At 43.4% G+C, this 23,341-nt stretch overlaps 2 protein-coding genes across 2 annotated transcripts; both read left to right on the top strand.

Moving 5' to 3' along the window:
• The first annotated feature begins 1,076 nt into the window (after positions 1-1,076).
• Positions 1,077-5,261, top strand: LOC133464865 (alpha-1-antitrypsin homolog). The gene is made up of 5 exons (XM_061747054.1): positions 1,077-1,235; positions 3,387-3,980; positions 4,148-4,418; positions 4,639-4,786; positions 4,866-5,261. Exons 1-5 carry the CDS (start codon positions 1,154-1,156, stop codon positions 5,067-5,069), a joined length of 1,299 nt encoding a protein of 432 aa, XP_061603038.1. The 5' UTR covers positions 1,077-1,153; the 3' UTR covers positions 5,070-5,261.
• A 10,718-nt stretch (positions 5,262-15,979) lies between these two features.
• LOC133464864 (alpha-1-antitrypsin homolog) lies at positions 15,980-22,374 on the top strand. The gene is made up of 5 exons (XM_061747053.1): positions 15,980-16,098; positions 20,536-21,129; positions 21,300-21,570; positions 21,754-21,901; positions 21,981-22,374. The coding sequence occupies exons 1-5, from the start codon at positions 16,017-16,019 to the stop codon at positions 22,182-22,184; spliced, it is 1,299 nt and encodes a 432-aa protein (XP_061603037.1). The 5' UTR covers positions 15,980-16,016; the 3' UTR covers positions 22,185-22,374.
• Positions 22,375-23,341: the final 967 nt, after the last annotated feature.

The raw sequence follows: 23,341 nt of genomic DNA on the forward strand, positions 1-23,341 counted from the left end.
CTTCTTCTTCTCTGTTTTATTGGCGGATCGCAACCAACTTTAAGGTGCATACCACCATCTACTGTACAAGAGTGTGTAACATCATTTCATTTAGCCTGTTTTTTAAATTCTATTTGATTGAATGTTGTTTCCAGATGTGGGTAGAGTAGCCAAAAATTGTACTCAAGTAAAAGTACTGTTACTTCAGAATAATATGACTCAAGTAGAAGTAAAAAGTAGTCATCCAAATAATTACTTGAGTAAAAGTAAAAAAGTACTTGGTGAAAAAACTACTCAAGTACTGAGTAACTGTTGAGTAACGTCTGAAGTACAAAATAATCATCTTCAGGCAAATAAAATCAATAAAATAAATAAAAAATAAAGAATAGCTCAATTAAATTAAATTAATCTTAAAGTAAATTCAAGTACTTTAATAAATAATAAAATAATAACAGAATCAAAAAAATAAATTAAGCACAAGTAGCACAAAATTTCAAGCCTTTATACTTTTCCTTTTTAACCAGGCAGAACTAGAACAAGCCCATGAACTCATAGAAACTGTGTGTGTTTGAGTCTGTGTAAATGTGACAAAAAATGCAAAAACAAAAATTTTCCCCAAAGAATCACTCAGTGATGTCATGAGATTGATGCGTACGTGGATAAAAGGGATAAAAGAAAAGTAACAGCTCAATGTAGCCTAGCTGGCCGAGTTTTGTTTAAAATTGAATTTCTGTTGCAAATAAAACCTGTCTTCCAATTCATTGCATTTTTCATTGCATTTTTCGGTATCGGCGAGTACACAAATTAAAATACTCGTACTCGTACTCGGTGTGAAAAAAATGGTATCGGGACATCCCTACATTGTGTAGTGTAGTTAAATATATATATAAAAAAAATCTGAATTGAAATTATGAGAAAGTTGACCTTTGTTTCTTTAACTTTACGTTATATAAGTGGGCTTTAAGTCCACCTTGCACAACCAACAGTTAGTACATGATACAAACAGCTAACTTAACGTTATTCAAGTGGGCTTTAAGTCCACCTTGCACAATTAACAGTTAGTACATGATACGAACAGCTAACTTTACGTTATTCAAGTGGGCTTTAAGTCAACCTTGCACAACCAACAGTTAGTACATGATACAAACAGCTACTTTTTTTGGTTAATATTTACATGACTTGTCAGCTGACCGTCTCTGAAGTTTGCAATATAATCGTGGAGTTTCTGGTAAACTGCATTAAAGAGGACCTTAGAGGTAAGCATCAATGACACATGCTCAATGTTAGTTTAAATCTAAGGATTCATAGCCTACTTAAGAAATAAATGACAGCTGATCAGTTCTGATCTGAATTTGTGGCAGCAAAATTAGTTTTTAATTGATATGTAGTGTGATTATTACATTGTAAAGGGTTAAAAGTTTTTTGAGATATTTGTTGACATAGTTGCTGAAAGTTGCTCAATCGATGTCTTTTCATTTGTCTCTTTGTTAACCTCTGTACAAAAAAAAGTTGTTCATAATCAAATATCGCACAAGTAGATTATCAGTCATCCAGGTAATGATGATGATCCTAGATGTTTCAATGGAAAGAAACTTCTTGGTTCTTAAAGTTGTTTCAGCTCTCATCTGTAATGTTCTTTAATTTTGAACTGACTGCTTTCAAAAGACTGTTTAGACATTTATTCTGTGTAAGTTATTGATGTCACATTTGAGTCACTGACCCGTCCTGTCTTTCATGTGATCCATTAAAGGTCTCTTGTCAGCTGTACATTATTTACCCCGTCGGCATAAAGGGTGTTTTGGTCACATAAATGAAATGTGAATGTTTCTGAAATCATCTGAGGAGGACATTCGAGCGGGGACCGTTAGAACTGAATGCTGAGACCTTTTCCTCTGTTTAAATTATATTTAAGTTTAGGGACGCAGAACTAGGGGCAAAAGTTGAGCAGCGAGGATGAAAAGTGAGCGTTTGTCCAGTAGAAGTAGGATGTTGGGGTTTTATAGTTAGATCACCGGTTGCATTATTGAAGGAACTGGGAGAATGTGTGCAGACCCGATGTAGTCAGTGGATTTGGATTAGGAGAAATTATGTCAGCTGGTGATCAAAGTAGAAATAGGAGTTACTATTAGAAATCTTCAACTACTTTGTTCATGAAGATGAAGGAGTGAAGGGAGGGTCAGATGAGGTTCACCAATCAGGTTTCTGAGAAGGAAATCCCAGAAGAGGAAGGTTATGTAAGGAAATGAGCGTGGCCTATTTGAATCTTTTTGTCTGGGGCTGTGCTGGTAAGCATGTTTGCTTCTGCTTAGTCTTAGGGAACGTAGTATTGATACTTTCACTGGCTGGAGCTTGAATGAACAGAGCCTGGGTTGGTAGCTTTGGACTATTCCCCAATTATTGATGTGTTATTGATGTGGCCATTTTCCCATATGCCAGATTCAAATATCCACTGTAGAGAGAATGGAAAGATTAGTTACATTACATAGACGCACATTTTGATGTATAACATCATGGGTTGACATTACGGTTCAGGCGAAGAAGCAGCCGAAGAAAATGGCATAAATTGCGCCAAAATTACACGATTAATACAAATTAAAATTAAAACTTCCTGTTCGGTTTCGGCCATGGTGCCAAGAGACTTTTCTTTAAGTTGCGACGTGATACAGGTGTGTACCGATTGTCGTGCATGTACGTCAAACCGTATTGTGGGGCTTGAGGCACAAAGTTTTCTAGGGGTGCTGTTGAGCCATTAGGCCACGCCCATTAATGCAAACCATTAAATATCAAATTTATCGCCAGGCCTGGCTCACGTGCGAAATTTGGTGACTTTTGGGGCACGTTTAGGGGGGCAAAAAGGCCCTCATTTCGTTGGAAAAATAAAAAGTAAAAACGAGAAAAAAAAAAAATTCCTACAGATACAATAATTAGGTGGAAGCTGGTTGTTCCTCACGGAATAGTTTGTACTAGTTTAACGCTTGCAAGGCGCTAAGGTTTGGGACAAGGAAAAAAGGGGTCTCCCGCACACTGTTAAGTCAAATGCAAAAAACTTTAATAAGGTACACAAACAAACAACGTTTCGGTCCACAGGACCTTTCTCAAGCAGAGATTTTTTTTTAAATCTGTGTGGGTCTGTGTGTTGGCATAAAAAAGTATGAAAGGGAAGAACACTGCATCATGATTATTGTTGAATTTTCGATACCGGCTGAGAGACTATTGCCTTTGTAAGCATTCGCACTCCGACTACTGAAAGGTCAAACGAAGCAGTGAACTATCATATTTCCTCATAAATTATTAAGTCAAAAATCAATCAGGGAAATAAATGAATCAATAAGAAGAACAAGAACAACTAATCTTTTACTTTTTCTCCTCATGTTAAAACTCACCTCTTTCTTTCTCCCCATAAAAAGATCAGTTTCTGAAGATGCGAGGTATCTTTGCTGGTTGTGCAGTGGTTGCCCTGCTGCTGGCTGTGGGCTCGGCCCACGAGGTCAGCACGATCTGCCACGAGCTGTCCTCTCCTAATTCGGACTTTGCCTTCGCCCTCTACAAAAACTTAAATGCCCAGACCGATGCAGAGAAGAACATCTTCTTCTCACCGCTAGGGATCTCCACCATCTTGTCCATGTTGTCGACGGGGGCCCGCAGTGACACCCACAGCCAGCTGTTCACCAGTTTGGGCTACGGTTCCTTAAACCAGTCCCAAGTCAACGAGGCCTACGAGCATCTTTTCCACATGCATGGGAATAGCCAGCAAAACCAGGAGCTGGATATTGGGAACGCTGTGGCCCTGCGAACCGGGTTTCGCCCTCTGGACACGTTCTTGAATGATGTCAAGCGCTACTACTCTTGTGAGATCTTCAATGTGGACTTTTCCACACACGAGGCTGTGGCTCACATCAACAGGTACATTGCTAATAAAACCCGGGACAATATCAAAGATCTGGTGAAAGATCTGGACCCTGCAATGGTAATGGTGTTGATCAACTACGTCTACTTTAAAGGTAAGAAGCCAGTTTTAACTCTACACCTAACAGAGTAGTATGTGGGTAGTCGTGTAAAAGAATAAATATATAAATAAACTGTAAATTAAATTCAGAGTTCATAGCGCAATCGTGATATGTAAGGACTACAGACTGTATTTCAACTACTAAAAACACGTCTCATGCAGGACGGTGGATGAACCCCTTTGACACGAGACAATCGTACAAAAGGGACTTCAATCTGAATGACATCAGCAAAGTTAAAGTACCCATGATGCACGAAAAGGGACATTACAGGACCTACCTGGACACCAGCATGCAGGCTACAGTCATCATCCTGCCCTACGAAGGTACCACCTCCATGATGGTTGTTCTGCCTGACGAAGGCAAGATGAAGGAAGTGGAGCACAAGATCAACAACACCTACGTAAAGCACTGGAAAGACTCAGCCACTGACATGTAATATGATGTTTTTTTTTTATATATGTGCATTATTACTATATTTAATATATATATACATATACGCATACATACGCATACACATACATATACATACACATACAAACCCAGTGATTTTTTTTTTTTTTTTTGGGGGGGGGACTTATTTGGACTTATTTAATATATTTAATGCTTTTTATGGTGCAACTGTATCATGCTTATAATATTCTGTATTTCTCAGGTACCTGGATCTGCATTTACCAAAGTTTTCCATCTCATTTGATGCCTCCTTGGAGGAGACACTGAGACCCATGGGTATCATCAATGCTTTTCAAGACAACGCAGATTTCTCAGGCATATCTGACACGGTCACTTTAAGAGTCTCAAAGGTAGGAAAACCTTCCTTGTTATTCTTCCAAACTGCTATATGTTAAAAATGACAAGTTATAAGTCACGATTCTGTCTCAGGTATTTCACAAGACCACACTGGACGTCACTGAGAAGGGAACAGAGGCCACAGCCGCCACCTACATTCTCTTGCCCGGATCTGCTCCTGATTATATACCACCACATCCGGTTATTATTGACAGGCCCTTCTTGGTTTTTATTATGGAAAATCCCACTGGAAGCATCCTGTTCATGGGGAAGGTCCGTAATCCCACAGCCATGTAACGACGCAAACGGATTGAAGAAGAAGATAGATAATATAAATAAATAATTGTCATCATAAGTATTTTATCACGATTAAAATCCTTGATCTTTTATCTCCACATGCAGATGCTGTAGTGCCTCTTTGATTACTTGTGTTCCAACACAGTTTAAAGAAATAAACATACAAATAAAGAGCAAGTTGTTGACAAAGCATTGGGTTGGTCGTGTGTTTATTCCTTTTTTTCTTTGAGAAAGACAAAGCAACAATTTCAAATTATTTTAGGAAAATTAATGAATTCCTGTTATTCCTATAAATCAAAATTACACTATAATGTAAGTGAAACCTAGGTGGGATTTAATTGGACCAATGAGCCTAAACTGCATGTTTTTGGGTTTGGAGGAAACCGGAGTACCCGGAAAACCCATGCAGACAGGGAAAACGTTTAAACTCCACACAGAAAGACCCACAGATGATTTATCTGATTAGAAAAACCGTTGCAATAGGTATCACACCAGGGCACAACACTGGACGCCACTGAGAAGTTATCAGAGGCCGCAGCTGTCAGCGTCATTGAGTTCATCCCATTTTCTGCAATCACTACTCCACCACTTCCCATCATAATTTGTTTTTATCGTGGAAAACCCCATCCAGAGCATCCATTCCATGGGCAGGATGAACAATCCCACAGCAATGTTGAGACACGATGGATTCATTATCTCTCTCTCTCTCTCTCTCTCTCTCTCTCTCTCTCTCTCTCTCTCTCTCTCTGAGTGGATGGTGAGCGTGCGGAGTGAGTGGAGGAGCGTTCGTGGAGTGAGTGAGTTTTCTCTCTCATCTCTTTCTTTCCAAACTTTTTTTTATGTTTGTTTGTTTTGTGTAAGTGTTGTGTGTCTAGTGCATGAGTTGTTAGTCGGGGGGGATTGTTTGTTTGGGAGTCGCCGGTGTTTCGCTGCGGCGTGCCGGCGGCATGGCGGATGATTTTAGGAAACTGAGCAGGAAACACGGCATCAAAGTCAACACCGGGTTTCCCTGCTCAGTGGAAGATGTCAGTCTGGCCGTGGGGAAGGTTGTGGGGTACCACAGTGTCAAGTCTGCCGCGCGGATGAACAGCGCGGTGGTGATATTTGTGGACGAAGTAGAAAAAGTGAATCAGCTGGTTGAAAGTGGCGTCACCATTAAAGATCTGTACGTGTCTGTCATGCCGCTGTCACAGCCGGCTACGCGGGTCTCTCTCTCCAATGTGCCACCGTTCATCTCCGACTCTTTCCTGGAGAAAGAGTTGTCGAGACATGGGAAGATCGTTTCTCCAATAAAAAAAGTCCTGACGGGCTGTAAGTCTCCTCTCCTCAGGCATGTTGTCTCACACAGGCGAACACTGTTCATGATCCTCAATAATAGACATGAGGAGCTTAACATCAGATTTCATGTAAAAATTGACGATTATGAATATGTGCTTTATGCAACCTCAGCTAACATGAAATGCTTCAGGTGCGGAGAGGAGGGTCACTTGATTAGAGCTTGTCCCAGTAAGAGAGCTCAGGAGGCTGAGGAGGACGCTGGTGAGGGACCCAGTGGACTGAGACAGGCTGGAGGAGACGGAGGGACAGACAACACAGCTGGACAGACAGCTGGAGCACAGAGCACTGAGGTGGGTGAAGCAGGTGAGGGGGGCAGTGTACAGGTGGGTGATGAGGAGGAGGCACACACAGTGACAGGTGAAGCAGGCAGTGGGGGTCACAGGAATGAAGAAGACACACACACAGAGACAGGTGAGGGAATTCAGGTGAATGAGGAAGAGGGGGGAGAGGCAGGTGAAGGCGAATGAGGAAGAGGAGGGGGGTGAGGCAGGTGAAGGCATTCAGGTGAATGAGGAAGAGGAGGTGGAAGGTGGTGTGTGTGAGGAGGACATGCACGTGGAGAGTGTGTGTGCATTGGAGAGGGGGGGTGTGTCCCTGGCTGTGGGAGGGGCTGGCAGCAGTGACAGTGACGACTCTGACATCAGTGAGTTAATGGAGGACAGGCTGACTGTCAGTCAGGAGAGGACGATCTGCTCTGTAAAAAATATTAAAACCTTCCTAAAGGAAACTAAGAATATGAAGGGAGTCAGGGTGGAGAAACACTTCCCAGACATAGGGGACTTCTGCTCTTCAGTCAAGAATCATTTAAGAAACAGAGAGTTCACAACCCAAGAGGGCTACAGACTGAAAAAGCTAGTGGTTAAATTGAGACGTCAAAACAAACATGATGATGACCATGACAGTGATTTTTAACTTATTTATTATCTGTGTTTTAATAGTTTGCTCTCTTCCCTTTCTTATGGAGACTTTTAAAATTGGCACTTTAAATATGAACGGTGCGAGGGAGGTGAGGAAGCGTGCAGCCGTGTTTGAGCTAAGCCGAGTAAAAAACATAGATGTGCTGTTCCTACAGGAGACACACAGCGACACACAAAATCAAACTGACTGGCAGACAGAGTGGGCGGGGCAGGTGGTTTTAAGCCATCATACTACGACCAGCAGTGGAGTAGGGTTTTTATTTTCTAGGCGTTTCACTCCTCTATCCTTTGACATAGAGCATATTGTAGATGGCAGGTTTCTGGTGGTGACAGCTCATTTTGATAAATTCTGTGTGATTTTTATGAACATCTATGCTCCATGTTCAGGGGCCCACAGGAAGCTGTTCTTAAACACTGTCAGTAAGAGACTGGCTGAGGTCAAACCTGAAGAGTTTTTATTTGTGGGGGGGGATTTTAATTGTACAGAGAATGACAGACTGGACCGCAACCATGATGAGCCTCATCCTGCATCCCAGAGTGTGCTGAGGCAGCTGGTCCACTCAAACGACCTGGTGGATGTGTGGAGGAGGCTCCATGGGACAGAGCGGCAGTACACCTGGGCTCACTGTAGGGACAACATTGTCTCTCTGGCCAGATTAGACCGGTTTTATTGTTTTAAGCAACATTGTAATGTAGTCCGGGGTTGTGCAATAATACCTGTGGGTTTTACTGATCATTCGCTGGTTATGTGCACTGTTTTTATAAGGAACATTTTACCCAAGAGCGCCTACTGGCATTTTAACACTGCATTGCTGCTGGATGAACATTTTAAAGAGTCTTTTATTTTTTTTTGGAAAACTTTTAAAGAAACCAAGAGTGATTTTACATCACTGAGGCAGTGGTGGGACTGTGGGAAGGTGGAGGTGAAGCAGCTCTGTCAGCAGTACACTCTCAATGTGTCTCGTGACATCACCAGGTCTATGAAGGAACTGGAGATAGATATAGTGGAGCTGCAGGGTTCTGCAGAGTCCACAGGAGATCGAGGCTGTATTGAGAGCCTCAAGTCAAAAAAAGCCGCTTTGGCAGACCTGCTGGGCTCTAGGGCACAGGGGGCGCTGGTCCGGTCACGTTTTCAGTGTGCAGCACTGATGGACTCACCATCAAAATATTTCTTTAGTCTGGAAAAGAGGAACGGACAGAGCAGGTTCATTCACGCTCTGCACTCCAGCACAGGCCAGCTCCTGACTGAGGCCGGAGACATCAGGCAAAGGGCAGTTGATTTTTATGCCGAGCTGTACAGGAGTGAGTATGTGGAGGATAAGGAAGTGTTTGACTCCTTCTGCAGCGGGCTGCCCAGGGTCTCAGAAGAGGCCAACAGGGAGCTGGAGGGTCCGCTGACTGCGGAAGAGCTGGACAGGGCACTGCAGAGTATGCAGGGGGGCAAGGCCCCCGGGATCGACGGGCTACCAGCAGAGTTTTTTAAGGCGTTCTGGGCTGAACTGAAGGACGACATGCTGGAAGTCTTTCAGGAAAGCTTTGAGGACTTGGCTCTGCCCCGGAGCTGCAGGAGAGCGGTGCTGACTCTCCTGCCAAAAAAAGGGGACCTACAGAATATAAAGAACTGGCGCCCGGTCTCCCTGCTCTGTACCGATTATAAAATCCTCTCCAAGGTGCTGTCAAACAGGCTGAAGAAAGTAATGGACCAGGTTGTGCACCGGACACAGACCTACTGTGTGCCCGGCAGGTACATAGTTGACAATGTGTCACTAATTCGGGACTTTTTGGAAGTCTCCGGTCCATTGGGTTTTGATGCTGGTCTGGTTTCTTTGGACCAGGAAAAGGCGTTTGACCGAGTTGAGCACCGTTACCTGTGGAAAGTCTTACACAGGTTCGGCCTCAACTCAGGTTTCATTGCCAAGACAATGGTTTTGTACGAGGGCATTGAGAGTGTGCTGAAGATAAACGGGGGTCTGTGTAGACCTTTTGAAGTGGGGAGGGGGGTCAGACAGGGCTGCTCCATGTCCGGCATGTTGTATGCACTCGCTATTGAACCCATGCTGCACAATGTACGCTCTTTTATTGATGGATTGTTTTTACCTGGTTTTAACTCTCGTTTTAACCTGTCAGCATACGCAGATGACATTGTTGTTATTGTCAAACATCAGAAGGATGTGAAGGTGCTGGGGGGTATCGTTGATACTTATGGTAAGATCTCAGCTGCTAGGGTGAACTGGGAAAAAAGTGAGGCCGTAGCAGTAGGGAGGTGGGCTGCAGGTCTTCCCCAGCTGCCAGGAGGCTTAAGTTGGAGAAGGGGTGTTTTGAAGTACCTGGGGGTGTATTTGGGGGACAGCACCACAGAACTGAAAAACTGGGAGGGAGTACTGGAGAAGGTGGAGGGGAGGCTGAGGAAGTGGAGGTGGTTGCTACCACACATGTCATACAGAGGGAGGGTGCTCATTATTAACAACCTGGTGGCATCCTCCCTCTGGCACAAGTTTAAATGTGTGGAGCCTCCGGCTGCCCTCTTAGAGGACATTCAGAGGGTCCTACTGAATTTTTTCTGGGACAACCTACACTGGGTCCCACAGAGTATACTGTACCTACCAAAAGAGGAGGGGGGCCAGGGTTTGATCCACTTGAAGAGCAGAATGGCAGCTTTCAGGCTACTGATGGTACAGAGGTACCTGACTGGTCAGGATGTGGTCTGGAGCCCGGTGATGACCATTATATTGAGGAGAGTGGCAGGTCTAGGGTTAGACATGGGGTTGTTTTTAACTGATTGTGTTTTTAACAGTGCACATAACCTGCCGGGTTTTTATCAGGGACTGTTCAGAGCATGGACTCTTTTTAAATGGACTAGACTGCAGCCTGCGGCCTCTTTGTTCTGGCTGCTGGAGGAGCCTCTGGTCCACGGGGCTCGGTTGGACCTTCAGGGCGGCGGCAGACCAGGTCTCAGCCAGCGGCTGGTTTCAGCCGGAGTGGTGAAGCTGAGACAGGTGGTGGAGGCTGCAGGTCCAGGACTTCATGACACAGAGACGGCAGCTTCCCTGCTGGGGCTGAGGTCACAGCGGCACACCAGGGACATTTTAAACTTGTGGATGTGCAGGCTGACCACTGAGGAACAGGATATTCTTCGGGACTATTTCGCAGGCACAGAGACCCCTGATGACGGAGACCCCTTTCCGGAGTTGGGTCTGTCTATTGACTATCAGGGACTGACGGGGCCGTGTTTGGGATATAAGGACGCTGACCCTGTGGACCTGTACATGGTGACAGGGAAGACGCTGTACAGGTACTGTGTTCATGCCATGCACAAGAGACAGCTCAGTGGGAGAGTGGACACTGTGTGGAGGGGCAGGTTGCAAGTAACTGTGGATTGCAAACCTGTGTGGAGGCTGTTGTATAAGCCTCCCCTCAACAAAAGGTCGGGTGACCTGCAGTGGAGGATCTTGCAGGGGGCGCTCGCGGTAAACAACTTCACCTGCAAACTGAACCCCACTGTGTCTATGGGCTGTCCTTTCTGTCAGGAGACGGAGACAGTGTTCCACTGCTTCCTGGACTGTCTGAGGCTGGAGCCTCTTTTTACCTTGTTGCAGGCTGTGTTTCTGGCCTGTGGAGAGGGCTGGAGTGGGACTGCCTTCATCTTTGGTGCTGGTTACACCAGGAAGGACGCACAGAAGTGGCAGCTGCTGAACTTTGTGGTGGGACAGGCTAAGCTGTCCATTTACCTCAGCAGGAAACACCAGATGAACAATGACTCTAACACAGACTTGGTGACTATGTTCAAGGCTCTGGTGAAGGCCAGAGTCAGAGTGGATTTTAAATTCCACTCTCTGATGGGACACATGAGTGATTTTATCCATCAATGGTGTTTTAATGCTGCTGTCTGTTCTGTAGTTGAAGAGAAGCTGTGCTTCAACCCCACTTTTGCATAACTTATTTTAATGTTTTTATTTTTTAAACTTTGGCTGACTATGTCATGATGATGTGATTGGACTTTATTTATTGAAAAATAAAGGTGCCTTAAAAATCAAAAAAAATCTCTCTCTCTCTCTCTCTCTCTCTCTCTCTCTCTCTCTATATATATATATATATATATATATAGATGGTGAATTCGCTGGGGGGTCTCAAGTTATCAAGGGACTTGATATTAAAATGGGAAAAAGGAAATAATTAGCGCAGTGCCGCCACTGAAAACTTATTATGCGAGATTCGTACTAGCACAAGATATGTAAGCCTTCAGAAATAAATATGAATGACAGCCTTTGTCGTCCGTGTCTCTGCTGCGAAAAAAAAGTCTGGTTCTTTGCTCGAGGGATAACCAGTCGCACCTTCCAGAAAATGGCGTATGACCACGTTGCGGCGGCCTCGGGAAAAACTCGGGAAAACAAGCACGTCCGACCAAAATACTGGCAAAAAAAATGTTCCGACCAATTAAAGTTTCGATTGCAATAATATCTGGGCCTACTTGGTCTCCACACATTTACCGTTCTCTCCACATTCACGGAAAACCCGCAGCCGGACAGTCCACCTGCTCTCCCCTATCACTCTCCTCTCACACTGACCCCGAATGTTCGAGACTCGCCCTCAGTCAATATTTTTACAAATTCTTTTTACAGACCATGGGAATAAAAACATGAAACAAAATGGATTCTGGGAAAAGAAGTCCTATATATATTACCGTATTAAACATATATATATATATATATATATATATATATATATATATATATATATATATATATATATATATATATATATATATATATATATATATATATAAACTTTGAACTAGCAAGGTGATTTATATGTGTTGAACCTAGACGTCTAGTCTCAGAGAAGAAACATTACACCCATTTCTCTTCTCAGGATCTCTTTATTGATCATACTTACATTTTAGGTCCTTTGGGCTTCCAACTCAAGTATTTTGTACAATATCATGTAAAATATATGATACTTGCCTGCAGAGCTGCCTGGGAGATTTGCGAGGCCCTGTGCGAAATGGCAAAATTTTGGGGGTTTTTCGGGTCGGATCGGGTGTCTATATGCGCAATTTTAACTCTCCAATTAGCTAAATACTGGATACCTTCCCCTGCCTCATCATCATCTGGCCTGCCTCGACGCGGGGCCCACGGCTGCTTGAGACCCGGTCAGATCAGTGATTTTTGTAACAAATTTATCAAACAAGCCTTTCAGAGAGGCATTAAACTCTTCCATTTTCTTTAGTTTTTTTTCTTTTTTCATCCCCTGATCGAAATTTCCTGATTCTGTCTCGTTCTCTCGACATTGTGTGACAGTTTGTTCCAACTCCACCCGTCTGAATCAGAGCAGCTTGTGTCTGCGCTTGGTCTGATCAGTTGTATTGAACAACAGACACGCGCATCATTGCACATATATTTATTGATATGCACAGACTAGTACACATTTAGGTCTGTAATGGAACGTGACTGTTGATATTTATAAGGAAAAAAAAAAAAAAAAAAAAAAACGGCCCATAGCGCGAGGCCCCTTGGGGCGCGAGGCCCTGTGCGGTCGCACGGTTCGCACACCCCTTGCGGCGGCCCTGCTTGCCTGTAGAAACATTATTTGAAATATTCCCAGTTTGGTTATGAATTTTCAAATAGCTGTGGTTCCTTCCAAAAGATCCTCCCTCATATCTTTTCATTATAAATCTTGCCTGGGTCATGATGAAAAATAGCACACTGGCGGCTCTAGCAGTGGGAAACAATCAATACAATAATGACTCACCTAATTCAATACTGAAAAAAAAAACAACTACTGAGGTAGGAAAGGCTTTGTCACATGTATTATTCTTGAAAATAAGATGACAATTTATTGCATTCAATCTGGTCTAAAATACTGCAAATGTGCCATTTGACTTGTATATAAACAAATAAAATGTTTAAAGAAAAACGTGAATTTTGAACATAGAGCTGATTAACAGTATGGAGAATAGCCATGATGCTAAAAGCAAATAACTGACAAATACCTAATATTATGGTCAGTTAGTCAGCAAATAGTTTACTTTAATGAGCGGACAGTTCCCTGGGAAGACTCAGTGGGGGAAGCCTATGAAAAGAAGCTTCGGTTAGCAGAACTGGTGGCAGAAGCTGAGCGGCGGGGTCGGAAAGTTAGGGTTTGTCCAGTAGAAGTGGGATGTAGGGGTTTCATAACTAGATCAGGATCAATTTGCGTTTCAAAATCACTTGTGTAGCTATGAATTTGCGCTAAGTACATTTGTCGTTTACAAATTATTGCGATCTCAGCTACCGCTGGTGCTAAAATAGTCAAGAGAACAAGAAGGCAGTGAATGATCATTCCAATGATCATTCAGAGGCAAAGCCCTTGTGTAATGCAGTCATGTGAACCCGGTTAAAATATCACATGTGATAGAGTTGATGTTTAAAACAGTTAATATATAAATTACAATAACAGCTTTAGCTTGTCGTCATTGGTTAAAATCCAAAATAGAAGTAAAAATTGTTCTCACATATAAATCTCTTAAGGACCAAGCTCCATCACTTCTTAAAGAGCTCATAGTTTCATATTTTCCAAGCGGAGCACCTCGCTTTCAGACGACAGGTTTAATTGTGGTTCTCAGAGTTTCTGAAAGTATGACGGGAGGTAGGACCTTCAGTTAATCAGGTTCCTGTCCTCGAACCAGCTGCCAGGTTGAAGAACCACACACCCTCTCAACCTTTTAAGATTTCAATTTCATTGTACCTTGTAAAAGTGACACAGGATCAGCGATCTCTGATGAAGGCGAAAGGAATTGCCCAAACATGTCAGGTATTTAAAGGAGCATGAGGCTCCTTTTAAGAAATGAGACTCTATAGCGCCACCCGCCGTCGGGGGTACTGCAGCCAACAGCGAAGCCGGCACGGGAGAAGGGGGAGAACATGCATGCAGCATCATGTGACGTCACATCCGCAGGACAGCGGGGGAAATTCCGGCCCGGAATTGCAGCACATTTTGCAGCACACAGCCTATTCAAGGCAACGGAGAGATACGCTAGAGGGCTCATTCTTTTTGGTTTGGAACGCTTCATGACATAAGTATTTGATACATCAGAAAAACAGAACTTAATATTTGGTACAGAAACCTTTGTTTGCAATTACAGGGATCAGACGTTTCCTGTAGTTCTTGACCAGGTTTGCACACACTGCAGCAGGGATTTTGGCCCACTCCTCCATACAGATCTTCTCCAGATCCTTCAGGTTTCGGGGCTGTCGCTGGGCAATACGGACTTTCAGCTCCCTCCAAAGATTTTCTATTGGGTTCAGGTCTGGAGACTGGCTAGGCCACTCCAGGACCTTGAAATGCTTCTTACGGAGCCACTCCTTAGGTGCCCTGGCTGTGTGTTTCGGGTCGTTGTCATGCTGGAAGACCCAGCCACGACCCATCTTCAATGCTCTTACTGAGAGAAGGAGGTTGTTGGCCAAGATCTCGCGATACATGGCCCCATCCATCCTCCCCTCAATACAGTGCAGTCGTCCTGTCCCCTTTGCAGAAAAGCATCCCCAAAGAATGATGTTTCCACCTCCATGCTTCACGGTTGGGATGGTGTTCTTGGGGTTGTACTCATCCTTCTTCTTCCTCCAAACACGGCGAATGGAGTTTAGACCAAAAAGCTCTATTTTAGTCTCATCAGACCACATGACCTTCTCCCATTCCTCCTCTGGATCATCCAGATGGTCATTGGCAAACTTCAGACGGGCCTTGACATGCACTGGCTTGGTCAGGGGGACCTTGCGTGCGCTGCAGGATTTTAATCCATGACGGCGTAGTGTGTTACTAATGGTTTTCTTTGAGACTGTGGTCCCAGCTCTCTTCAGGTCATTGACCAGGTCCTGCCGTGTAGTTCTGGGCTGATCCCTCACCTTCCTCATGATCATTGATGCCCCACGAGGTGAGATTTTGCATGGAGCCCCAGACAGAGGGGGATTGACCGTCATCTTGAACTTCTTCCATTTTCTAATAATTGTGCCAACAGTTGTTGCCTTCTCACCAAGCTGCTTGCCTATTGTCCTGTAGCCCATCCCAGCCTTGTGCAGGTCTACAATTTTATCCCTGATGTCCTTACACAGCTCTCTGGTCTTGGCCATTGTGGAGAGGTTGGAGTTTGTTTGATTGAGTGTATGGACAGGTGTCTTTTATACAGGTAACGAGTTCAAACAGGTGCAGTTAATACAGGTAATGAGTGGAGAACAGGAGGGCTTCTTAAAGAAGAACTAAGAGGTCTGTGAGAGCCGGAAGTCTTACTGGTTGACAGGTGATCAAATACTTATGTCATGCAATAAAATGCAAATTAATTACTTAAAAATCATACAATGTGATTTTCTGGATTTTTTTTTTTAGATTCCATCACTCACAGTTGAAGAGTACCTATGATAAAAATTACAGAATTTTACATGCTTCTCAAGTGGGAAACCCTGCAAAATCGGCAGTGTATCAAATACTTGTTCTCCCCACTGTATATATATATATATATATATATATATATATATATATATATATATATATATATATATATATATATATATATATATATATATAAAGCTGCATTGAAATGATTAGAAAGTTGACCTTTGTTTCTTTAACTTTACGTTAATCAAGTGGGCTTTAAGTCCACCTTGCACAACCAACAGTTAGTACATGATACAAACAGCTACTTTTTTTGGTTAATATTTACATGACTTGTCAGCTGACCGTCTCTGAACTTTGCAGTATAATCGTGGAGTTTCTGGTAAACTGCATTAAAGAGGACCTTAGAGGTAAGCATCAATGACACATGGTCAATGTTAGTTTAAATCTAAGGATTCATACTTAAGAAATAAATGACAGCTGATCAGTTCTGATCTGAATTTGTGACAGCAAAATTAGTTTTTAATTGATATGTAGTGTGATTATTACATTGTAAAGGGTTAAAAGTTTGTTGAGATATTTGTTGACAAAGTTGCTGAAAGTTGTTCATTCGATGTCATATCATTTGTCTCTTTGTTAACCTCTGTACAAAAAAGCGTTGTTCATAATCAAATATTGCAGCTGTAGATTATCAGTCATCCAGGTAATGATGATGATCCTAGATGTTTCAATGGAAAGAAACTTGGTTCTTAAAGTTGTTTCAGCTCTCATCTGTAATGTTCTTTTCATTTTGAACTGACTGCTTTCAAAAGACTGTTGAGACATTTATTCTGTGTAAGTTATTGATGTCACATTTGAGTCACTGACCCGTCCTGTCTTTCATGTGATCCATTAAAGGTCTCTTGTCAGCTGTACATTATTTACCTTGTCGGCATAAAGGGTGTTTTGGTCACATAAATGAAATGTGAATGTTTCTGAAACCATCTGAGGAGGACATTTGAGCCTGGACCGTTAGAACTGAATGCTGAGACCTTCTCCTCTGTTTAAATTAGATTTAAGTTTAGGGATGCAAAAATTGGGGGCAAAAGCTGAGCAGCAAGGATGAAAAATGAGCGTTTGTCCAGTAGAAGTAGGATGTTGGGGTTTTATAGTCAGATCCCCAGTTGCATTATTGAAGGAACTGGGAGTATGTGTGCAGACCTGATGAAGTCAGTGGATTTGGATTAGGAGAAATTAGGAAATGAACGTGGCCTATTTAAATCTTTTTGTCTGGGGCTGTGCTGGTAAATATGTTTGCTTCTGCTTAGTCTTAGGGAACTTAGTATTGATACTTTCACTGGCTGGAGCTCGAATGAACAGAGTTTGGTTGGTTGCTTCGGACTATTCCCCAATTTCTGATGTGTTATTGATGTGGCCATTTTCCCATATGCCAGATTCAAATATCCACTGTAGACAGAATGAAAAGATTAGTTATCTCGTATATAAGCAAGTGGTTATGTTTAAGTAGTGTTACAATGTAGGCAGAAGCAGCTTTTAGGCATGCTGAGATCGTTGGCAAGTTTAAGTTTGTCCATAGAGGCTTGACTCCGGAAAGCCGGTGCAGAACAAAGCAGGTCCCAAAGGAAAGGCACGTTTATTTGTATAGCACAATTCAACAACAAGAAGAGTCAAAGTGCAAAGAATAAAGGAAGTTGATCGAACAGCAGGTACCTAGACAGGATGAGATATCATGGGGTGCAAAGGCAGCGGCTCAGCAGATACTTTGGTTAAAAAGTGTAGAGGAGACAAAAGTTTAGGAGTTTTTAGTATGACGTATGATTTGTCACCTCTGGTCTGAATGCGAGTTGAGGGGAAGGAAGGTTGGGAGGCGTTATCTGCGAAACATAACGTAACCTGTGTGGGCATGTAGAATGACGCATCATCCATACATCAGCAAGATTTAAACGTCGTCAGACAAGTGTCATTTTCAAAACGAGGATGGATGACCATCGAGATTAGCGTTTTGGAGGGTTTTGACATTTTTGTGGCCACTTGCTCAAAGGATGGACCATCCTCTATGGTTCCAGACATGCCGAGGCTGAACAGCTTGCAGATCTCTTCATCTCCCCAGTTACTCATCTTGCAAATATCAGCCCCAACTGTGACTTCCTGCCGCTGTTGTTACTCTGCTCAGCTGTTTCCTCATTTTATAAACACCTCCCAAGACCCGCCACCCAGCGTTGGTTCTGTTTACATTAGATCTTACTCGCAGTTAAGAGTAGCCTTGGAGGCGAGTTATTCGCGGGACCAGCTCGACACGCCCCCCTGCGTCGGTCAATGTAAAAAGGACAGGCAACACGCTAGATCCACGCATTAAACGGGGTGTTTCCACCAATGTAGAAGGGACTATAGTTGGGGAGTCCAGTGGATTATTGAGGAGAGTTGCATTAAACTCCTATTAGGGGGCTACATATGATGGCACTAACAACCCCAAAGAGCCTTAAACTCATTAAATGGAAACCCATCATGCTTGTTGTGTTCAGACAGGTACCGCAATGTTAAAACATATCTTCTCAGGTTGTAAAATTAGTACAATATGTCCCAAGGCTGGTTCACGTGGCGACACAATCAGGTGCTTAGCTGCAGCTACCCTAAACAAGCATAGGCAACCTTCAGGAGATGTGAAGAAACAGAGCATAGTAATCCAGTTTGAAGGAGAGAAATTAAGAGGTGTTTATTAAGGTATCCCATAGGTTGGATGTTTGGAAGCTGCTGGTGATTGGGAAATGCAAGTAGATTTAGGTGGAAAGCTGGTTGTTCCTCAGGGAATAGTTTGTACTAGTTTAACGCTTGCAAGGCGCTAAGGTTTGGTATAAAATGACCCAAGCCTTCAGTTCCCCCGCTTGCCCTGCAGAGGGCTAACCTAACTCTTAGCGCCTTGTAAGAGTTATGGTCCTGACATGGACTTATGGTCAGTTAATCAGCGAATAGTTTACTTTAATGAGCCGACAGTTCCCTGGGATGACTCAGTGGAGAAAGCCTATGAAAAGAAGCTTCGGTTAGCAGAACTGGTGGCAGAAGCTGAGCGGCGGGGTCGGAAAGTTAGGGTTTGTCCAGTAGAAGTGGGATGTAGGGGTTTCATAACTAGATCAGGATCAATTTGCATTTCGAAATCACATGTGTAGTTATGAATTTGCGCTAACCACGTTCGTCGTTCACAAATTATTGCGATCTCTGCTAATGCTGTTGCCAAAATAGTCAACAGAACAAGAAGGCAGCGAATGATCATTCCAATGATCATTCAGAGGCAAAGCTCTTGTGTAATGCAGTTATGTATAATGATTACCGTACGCTCATTCATACCTTCATCACCTCCCGGTTGGATTATTGTAATGGTGTTGTGTCATGGAGTCGGCTCCCAGTAAAATCCTGTATACAGTACAAACTTCTCTTACCAACTTATAAATCCCTCCATTCTGCCGCCCCCCCCAATACCTGTCTGACTTCTTCCACCAACATATTCCATCCAGAAACCTGCAGTCTTCAGATGCTAGGCTCCTCTCCATCCCCCGTACCCGTCTAAAAACACTTGGAGACAGGGCCTTCACCGTGGCTGAAGTCCATCCCTCCTGAAATCCATAACTCTCCCACTCTCCACAGTTTCAAAGCACACCTCTACTCATTGGCTTTCCCAGATTAACCAGGTCCCGTCCCCGTTTTTTGTTTGTTCTCCACTTTTGTAAAGCAACCTTGGGTTTTGTGAAAGGCGCTATATCAATGCGAGTTATTACTTACAACTTCATCGACATGTAGCAGGGGCCTCATTTATAAAGCTTGCTTGCGCACAAAACAGGGCTTGAAAGATGCGCAAGCCACCTTCTACGCAAAGGTTGGGATTTAAAAAGAAAAAACTAACCGAAAAATGTCAAATCTCTACGCGAACCCTGACCCTCCCGTAGGAACAGTCTTAAGATATGGGGAACTAGTGACGCAGGCGGTGAGGTGGTGAAATTAAGCCAGATTCATGTCATACTCTTAATGTCATCACATATCAGACTTATAATATAATAGCGCTGATCGTGTCCCTCTGTGTTTGAAACACAGCGTCAGTCAGGACTCTGGTGCTGCTGCTGCTGCAGCCGCGGTGGACACGCCGTGCCGGGAACCTCCTAGTCACCCACCGCAACAACTGGAAAGTGACTGAGGACAGAACAAAAGTGCCGCGCCACTCTACGGAGCCCCTAAAGCGACTCAGATTTTTTTTTAATATATATATTAAATATGAGTTTTACGCGCGCGTGAAACCTTTACGCGCGGGCATAAGCCTAAATTATGGTTCCGCGTTAAAACGACGCAGAGCCTACGCCGTAGGGTACGCAGCGACGTGCACCTAGGCTCTGCGTACCATAAATCAGCCTTGAGCAGCACTGAGGGGAGAGGGGAGGGGGAGCGAACATTGCGTGCAAGTGTGCGTGCACACGGTTTTATAAATCCGGATTCTTTTTTGCGCCCGCCATTTTCGGCTTTTGAGTTTACGTGCACTTTTAGTATGAATCCTACACACTCCTACATTATAAATGAGCCCCCAGGTCTGTATGTTGGTATAAAAAAGTATGAAAGAGAAGAACACTGCATCATGATTATTGTTGAATTTTCGATACCGGCCGAAAGACTATTGCCTTTGTAAGCATTCGCACTCCGACTACTGAAAGCTCAACGAGGCAGCGAGCTATCATATTTCCTCAAAAATGATTAAGTCAAAAATCAATCAGGGAAAGAAATGAATCAATAAGAAGAACAAGAACAACTAATATTTTACTTTATCTCCTCATATTAAAACTCACCTCTTTCTTTCTCCCCATAAAAAGGTCAGCTTCTGAAGATGCGAGGTATCTTTGCTGGTTGTGCAGTGGTTGCCCTGCTGCTGGCTGTGGGCTCGGCCCACGAGGTCAGCACGATCTGCCACAAGCTGTCCTCTCCTAATTCGGACTTTGCCTTCGCCCTCTACAAAAGCTTAAATGCCCAGACCGATGCAGAGAAGAACATCTTCTTCTCACCGCTAGGGATCTCCACCATCTTGTCCATGTTGTCGACGGGGGCCCGCAGTGACACCCACAGCCAGCTGTTCACCAGTTTGGGCTACGGTTCCTTAAACCAGTCCCAAGTCAACGAGGCCTACGAGCATCTTTTCCACATGCATGGGAATAGCCAGCAGAACCAGCAGCTGGATGTTGGGAACGCTGTGGCCCTGCACACCGAGTTTCACCCTCTGGACACGTTCTTGAATGATGTCAAGCGCTACTACTCTGGTGAGATCTTCAATGTGGACTTTGCCACAGACGAGGCTGTGGCTCACATCAACAGGTACATTGCTAATAAAACACGGGACAATATCAAAGATCTGGTGAAAGGTCTGAACCCTGCAATGGCTATGGTGTTGATCAACTACGTCTACTTTAAAGGTAAGAAGCCAGTTTTGCTTCGACACCTAACAGAGTAGGTGTATGTGGGTAGTCGTGTAAAAAAATAAATGTATAAATAAACTGTAAATTAAATTCAGAGTTCATAGCGCAGTCGTGATATGTAAGGACTACAGACTGTTTTTCAACTACTAAAAACACGTCTCATGCAGGACGGTGGATGAACCCCTTTAAAGAGAGACAATCATACAAAAGGGACTTCAATCTGAATGACATCAGCAAAGTTAAAGTACGCATGATGCACAGAAAGGGACATTACAGGACCTACCTGGACACCAGCATGCAGGCTACAGTCATCATCCTGCCCTACGAAGGTACCACCTCCATGATGGTTGTTCTGCCTGACGGAGGCAAGATGAAGGACGTGGAGCACAAGATCAACAACACCTACGTAAAGCACTGGAAAGACTCAGCCACTGAAATGTAATACGATTCTTCTCTCTTAAATGAATGTAGATAAACAGAATTGTGCTCAGACCGAACGGTCTAATAATTTTAAGGCATGTGTTTCTGATGGAATGTGACAGCATTAGTGGACTTATTTAATATATTTAATGATTTTTATGGTGCAAGTGTATCCTGTCTATAATTTTCTGTATTTCTCAGGTACGTGGATCTGCATTTACCAAAGTTTTCCATCTCAGTTGATGCCTCCTTGGAGAACACACTGAGAGACATGGGTATCATCAATGCTTTTCAAGACAACGCAGATTTTTCAGGCATATCTGACACGGCCACTTTAAAAGTCTCAAAGGTAGGAAAACCTTCCTTGTAATTCTTCCAAACTGCTATATGTTAAAAATGATAAGTTATAAGTCACGATTCTGTCTCAGGTATCTCACAAGACCACACTGGAGGTCACTGAGAAGGGAACAGAGGCCACAGCCGCCACCTACATTACCGGTGTGGGATCTGCTCCTGATTTTAAACCACCACATCCGGTTATTATTGACAGGCCCTTCTTGGTTTTTATTATGGAAAATCCCACTGGAAGCATCTTGTTCATGGGGAAGGTCCATAATCCCACAGCCATGTAATGATGCAAATGGATTGAAGAAGAAGATAGATAATAAGAAATAATTATCAACATAAGTATTTTATCACGATTAAAATCTTTGATCTTTTATCTCCACATGCAGATGCTGTAGTGACTCTTTGATTACTTGTGTTGCCAACACAGTTTATAGAAATAAAAATACAAATAAAGAGCAACTTGTTGATAAAACATTGGGTTGGTCGTGTGTTTATTCCTTTTTTTTTTTGAGAAAGACGAAGCAACAATTTCAAATTATTTTATTATAATGTTACTATAATGTAAATGAAGCCTAGGTGGGATTTAATTTGACCAATGAGCCTAAACGGCATGTTTTTGGGTTTGGAGGAAATCAAAGCACCCAGAAGAAACTGGAGTACCCGGAAAACCCATGCAGACAAGTAAAAGGTGTAAACTCCACACAGAAAGACCCACAGACGATGTATCTGATTAGAAAAACCGTTGCAATAGGTATCACACCAGGCCACACTGGACGCCACTGTGAAGTGATCAGAGGCCGCAGCTGGCAGCGTCATTGAGTTCATACCATACCAACATCCCTGTGTTTGGGCGTGTTTAGCACACGCTGGTAAGCTCCCATTGTAGCTGGACAGGCCTGGGTGGGGGGGGTGAGTGAGTAGCGGAGAAGAGACGTGAAAGTTGTCTGTCCAGAGAATGTGGAATTTACATTTCTAAAAACACCCCGATGGCACCATTGATAAAAGGAAGAGTGGAAAGAAATTTGCTCACCACCGGAGCAGCTGGAGTTTAGCCTCCCACGTAAACGCAAAGCACCCGGTGGTGAGCGCAGCCACAGCTAACGTTAGTAGCAACGATGTTGCTAAAGCAAGGCTCTTCACCAAACTAAACTCGAGATAAGTATTTATATATGTATATGTATTAGGGCTGTCAAAGTTAATGCGTTAACTTAACGTCCTCTTAACGCCCGGCAATTTTTTTAACGCACGATTAATGCGCAGGATAAAAAAAAAAAAGAAAACGCGCATTATATAATTTCTGGCGGTCAAGTATTGTAGCGACCCTGATATGGGAGAGTTATAAAGTTGGGGAGATCAGCCTGTATTCTCTCGTCTCTCTGCCTGTCACAGAACTGCATGTGATGTCATGAAGGGTGCGTGCCGTCGGTGGGCAGAGGGAGGG

This window comes from Cololabis saira, chromosome 18 (assembly GCF_033807715.1).
Source record: "Cololabis saira isolate AMF1-May2022 chromosome 18, fColSai1.1, whole genome shotgun sequence".
Lineage (NCBI taxonomy): Eukaryota > Metazoa > Chordata > Actinopteri > Beloniformes > Belonidae > Cololabis > Cololabis saira.